General features: G+C 36.3%; 1 protein-coding gene across 1 annotated transcript; it reads left to right on the forward strand.

The window, feature by feature from the left end:
• Positions 1–426: 426 nt before the first annotated feature.
• Positions 427–3593, forward strand: LOC108727761 (predicted GPI-anchored protein 58). The gene is given in 2 exon segments (XM_018455998.1): positions 427–607; positions 3289–3593. Coding segments are annotated over 2 exon segments (486 nt in total).
• Positions 3594–5729: the final 2136 nt, after the last annotated feature.

The following is a 5729-nucleotide window of genomic DNA, read 5'->3' on the forward strand; positions in this document are numbered from 1 at the left end:
ATTTTTTTAAGTATTTTACATTTAGCATTTTAAATAGAATTACATTTTAAATGGCATTTTAAATGCAAAAATACCTAGCCCTAGAGTTGATGGTGAATTAAGTTTATTAGTATATAACGAGATTCAAAGGGATACACACACTTTTTGCGTAGTCACATGCACTCGTACACTAGCCTCTTTTGCCGCCATGCTTGTTCTGTCTCTCTCGCTTTCTTCTCCGTTCGTGTAAGCGCCTAAGCGTTAACCTACCTATCTAGGGACTCCTCACCTTGCCGTACAAGTGGCGCGAAATTAAACTTAACGAATATACTTCCTACATATATATATTAGAATTAGCTTGGTCGACAAGCATTTCAAGTATTTATCTTTTTTCAGCAAAAAGTGAAAGCAGTTTAAAATATTGCAGAAACTGCAATAAATGGCCTGATGGCAACACCGGCTCCAACAATGCTGACATCATTGGCGACAACAATGACGACGATGACGTCGTCAACGTCGGCAACAACGGCGACGGCGACATTGATGACGGAAAGGACAAGACCTAAAATGATCTCATGCTCCACGCAATGGGAAAATCCACGGCGAGGCAACATGAGCAAAGTAAGTTGTACAATATTGGTATAATACAATTATACAAGGTTACGTTCCAGAATTCGACTCGGTCAATTCTGAGTATCTGTTATCCTTGTTCAATATCAATTCAGTTTAAAAAAATGTGTTTTTAAAACTTTTGAAAAATTATCGACAAGAATAAATGTAGGATAATGTGGTGCAATTTCGAAGTTGTTACTTTTTGGACACAAAATACAAAAACTAATAATAAGTGGGCTATTGGAGCCTTACGCCAGTTAGTACACTGTGAATATAAATGTCAATGTAAAGATATTATTTACAAATTATATATCAATTGAAAACTTAATCATACGACGTTTGGACCTTTACTGTGGTCAACTTCAGTGATATTACAAATTTAAAATTATCTTAACAATATTACAATATGTTCAACTCTGTTACTATAATTCTACATTCGTCAATTATAAAAATTGTGATCTTCGTTATCAAGGTGTTCTTTTGATAATTCCATTAATTCTGTTCTTCCATTACGCGTTATTATCCTCATTGTTGTCGCAATTGTGTTATCATATCCCAGATTATGCTCCATTATGTGTAACATAGCAGATCCGAGGATTCTTTATTGGATTCACAACCAATACTGTCTTACCATACATCAGTAATTAATTATGTAAGATTGTATTTAATTCCTCCCATCTGCTATATTCTTACATTATAAAATTTTTCTATTATCTTTAGCAATGAGAATAACCTTCTCCGTCAAGATTTTGTACAATAAATAGATTATTATATAAATTATTATTATTACTATTATTATTATATAAATAGATTATATACAGGGTGTTTCCAAATTAAATGGCAAAACTTCGGGAGCGTGTAGAGGAGTAAAAAACTAAGAAAAAAAGTCCTATAGACATATGCTCGTTTTTGCTCCGTTTCAGAGAAATCGAAAAAAAATGTTTACATTTCTTGCCATATCTAGCACCGACATATTTGATTACATTTTCCACTTTCTGTTATGAATTTGTCAGTCGCTCTTTGAAAGCCTTTAACAGTAGATGAATTTTGTCTTTTGCAATATGCCGCGTACGTATTCTAATAGTGAATATGCTGATATGGTTTTTGTATACGGTTTCTGCAACGGTAATGCTTTAAAGGCGGTGCGAGAATATGCACGACGATTTCCAAACAGAAGAGTGCCAAACCGAAGAGTGTTTATGTTGACATTTAATAGATTGCGAGAGACTGGAACATTTTCAATTCGACAAGAAAACAACCGATTTCAAGCAGCGTTACGAAGAGATTTGCAGGCAGGGAATCGTATTTTACAACATTTTGACAATCATCCTGAGACCAGCGTTCGGAATGCGTCGGCTGTATTGGGAGTGTCACCACAAACAATTTGGCGAACTGTAAAAGGAGATAATCGCTATCCCTACCACATTCAAAAAGTGCAAAATTTATTACCTCAAGATCATTGGAACAGATTGAACTTTTGTAACTGGTACCTTCAGACATGCCACAATGATATTTTATTTCCATCTAAAATAATGTGGTCAGATGAGGCAACATTTACCAGAGGTGGAATAATTAATCAAAGGAATTATGGGCTCATCAAAATCCCAGGTCTGTTAGAGAATACAAATTTCAGCAAGAGTTTTCTGTTAATGTCTGGCTTGGAATTTGGAACGACGTTTTAGTGGGACCGTTTTTTTTACCTGCAAGATTAAATGGGGACCGTTTTCTAAATTTCTTGGAGAATGAATTTTCTGACTATTTAGAAAACATCCCATTACAACAACGTACTGAAATGTGGTTTCAATTAGATGGATGCCCTGCTCATTACAGCAGAGTCGCTAGAACCTGGTTAGATAGAAAATTCCCACAACGATGGATTGGACGTGGAGGAGCAGTACATTGGGCAACTCGTTCGCCCGACTTAACGCCATTAGATTTCTATGCATGGGGTACTCTGAAGCAAGAAGTTTATTCTTCGCCTATTCAATCAGAGCAACATTTGAGAAATCGTATCGTAGCTGCAGCGAACAGAATATCGCAAGAACAGTGCCTGGCTGCTACAAGAGCCGTGTTTGACAGATGCAATGCTTGTATTGCTGCAAGAGGTGCACATTTCGAACAAAATCTTCATTAAAAAGTTTATAAATAAAATAATTAAAATAATAAATTAAATATATTTTTTTCTTTTTTCGTGATTTCCTGCGAAACAAAGCAAAAAGGAGCATATGTCTATAGGACTTTTTTTCTTAGTTTTTTACTCCTCTACACGCTCCCGAAGTTTTGCCATTTAATTTGGAAACACCCTGTATATAGATTATTGTACAAAATCTTGACGGAGAAGGTTATTCTCATTGCTAAAGATAATAGAAGAATTTTATAATGTAAGAATATAGCAGAGGGGAGGAATTAATTACAATCTTACATAATTGGTTACTGATGTAAGAGAGTATTGGTTATAGATTCAATAAAGAATTCTCGGATCTGCTATGTTACACATAATGGAGCGTAATCTAGGATATGATAACACAATTGCGACAACAATGAGGAGAATAATGCGTAATGGAAGAACAGAATTAATGGAATTATGAAAAGAACATCTTGATAACAAAGATCACAATTTTTATAATTGACGAATGTAGAATTATAACAGAGTTGAACATATTGTAATATTGTTAAGATAATTTTAAATTTGTCCAGCACTTGCTGTGTCTACTTTGCCCGCTTCAACTGTGCTGTTTGCGAACGCAATCACTCCAGCAGGACACATATCGCCTGCCACGGCAAGATGCTTGCCGATTCCGTTCGCGCCGGTAGGATACGTACCGATATCTTCCGCATCGGCCCAGCAAGCACCGGCAGGATACGTACCGGTATCTTCCGCGCCGGCTTGATACGTACCGGTTCCACCCGGGCTGGCGGGATACGCACCGGCTCCGTTCGGGCCGGCGGGATACGTACCGGCTCCATCCGGACCGGCGGGATACATGCCGGTTTACAAATAATGTTAGTTGCCATGGAATTAAAATTCTAATTTTCCATTTTCTTCTGATAATTGTTACTGATATTTATTTAATAGAAACGACTAAAATTAGTACGGACCTAACGACAGATTAAATTTTCGACTTGAATATCTTTATTCAGACAGATACATCTATACGTATACAGATCATCCTATTTTGGAGACATATAACATATTTATTCGGAGTCTGAGTCCTTTCTGCCATAGTGCTATTTCGGTATTTCATTCTGCAATTCAAGAATGTGAATTCTATCGATTCTGGTTTGGCAACATCGCCGATGCGGCGAGGACGCACGATTCCTTCTCTAAACAACGATACTGATATATATTTCTATATATACAAAAATATATTATTATTATGGCGTTTCCAGCTGATAATATATTGCTGGTTTACACAATGTTTCTATCCATTTCTGTAGTTGAATAGCGGTACTTCGTTTACGCGCGACCGATAAAAGGAATGGCGCTTCTTACTAAGAGTGCGTTCCGTTTCTCGCATGATGTGCATAATGCATCGTTTATCCTTGTTGCTCACCAAATGTTAAACAAGGACAATGGATGCGCATAATGCAAGATACGGAACGCACCTTAAGTCGACACTTCGACATCTGAGTCGAGTAAAAAATGTGCTGTATACAATAATTTTACAGGTCGCACGTTTAAAATAAGTAGCTAGCAGCCTACAGAAAATCTCAAAGAACAATATTATGCTTGCAGAAACGAGCTATGAGCTTTAGTATAAGAGTAATGAGTATTTGAAAATTTCATTTATATGCTACGTCTGCTACGAGATTGCTGCTTGTCGTTCCGACATCCGAGCAGAATCGAAGATTAACCAAAACATACATCGCATTCCGAGCCCTGATGTATGTATATGTAAATAATTCAGTAAATATAAAGTTATTTGGAAAGTTTAGACATGTATTATATATATGTACACGCACGCGCACGCACACACGCACACACGCACGCACACACACACGCACACACACACACCACACACCACGCGCGCCCGCGCGTAAGTCCATTATATTATATATATATTATACATATATATGTATTGTATTATAATATACTCGTATATATATGCATCAATAATTTACTAAATAAAATGTATGTAAAAGACAGAACAGTGCAATTAAAATAATAATCTTCATTTGTATTCATATGTAAATAATATGGTATATTCCTTGTTTATGAAGAAATTATTTGTACAAAATTAAAATAACTAATATCATATTTGTTTTATTATTATTTTTCCTCTCAGGAGAAAATATTTTGTCCAGGGCACGTAAAAAACTTGTTACGGGTCTGAGTATGTCGATAATTTTGATCGTTTCTGTGATCCAGCAAAGCACATTTTATGACAGCGCCGCTGTTGTAATATCGAGGAACTAAAATAGTGCTCGGTGTCATGGCTTCACATCAGTTTTATTCGTAGCATACGAACGAAATTCTTGGCGACTCTTTCCTCTTATACTAAAGCTCCCAGCTCATTTTTACAGGCATAGTATTGTTCTTCTAGGTTTTCTGTAGGCTGCTGGCTACTTATTTTAAACAGGTAAAATCTGAAACTCTTATATGCAGCACATATTGTGACGTGTCGACTACAGAAGCCGATAACAAAACTGTAAGTCTTAAATTTTCTTTCATTTTTTGTATTAAATTGTAGCTGGCAGCCTGTTGTTGTTGATACTTTAATTGTGGAAAAGGACTTTTCAATCCATAAACACAATTAAGAGAAAAGAGTTTTCAAAAATTAAATGGTAAAACAGGACACTCCAGCATTCCCGTAAATATATGTTTGGTGTCGTTAAAAATGTAGGCGGTCTCAAGGTTGCGGCGTGTTGCTTTCGCCGTCGATATTTCCGGACAATTTATTTTGTCTAAGTTCGGTCGCGGCGTGGGTGGACATGCAATGTCCCGAAAAATCACAATCCCGAAAACTGAAAACTAAGACAATGTCCCGAAATGTCACAGTCTCGAAATTTAAGAAATTCGACAATTTCCCGAAAAGACATAATCCCGAAATCTCTCTCTCTTAGATATGAGACAATATCCCGAAAAATAAAAATCCCTAACTTTAAGTAGTGTGACAGTGTCCCGAAAAATTATAATT

The sequence above is a fragment of the Mycetomoellerius zeteki genome, unplaced genomic scaffold (assembly GCF_001594055.1).
Source record: "Mycetomoellerius zeteki isolate Tzet28-1 unplaced genomic scaffold, Tzet1.0 scaffold527, whole genome shotgun sequence".
NCBI lineage: Eukaryota > Metazoa > Arthropoda > Insecta > Hymenoptera > Formicidae > Mycetomoellerius > Mycetomoellerius zeteki.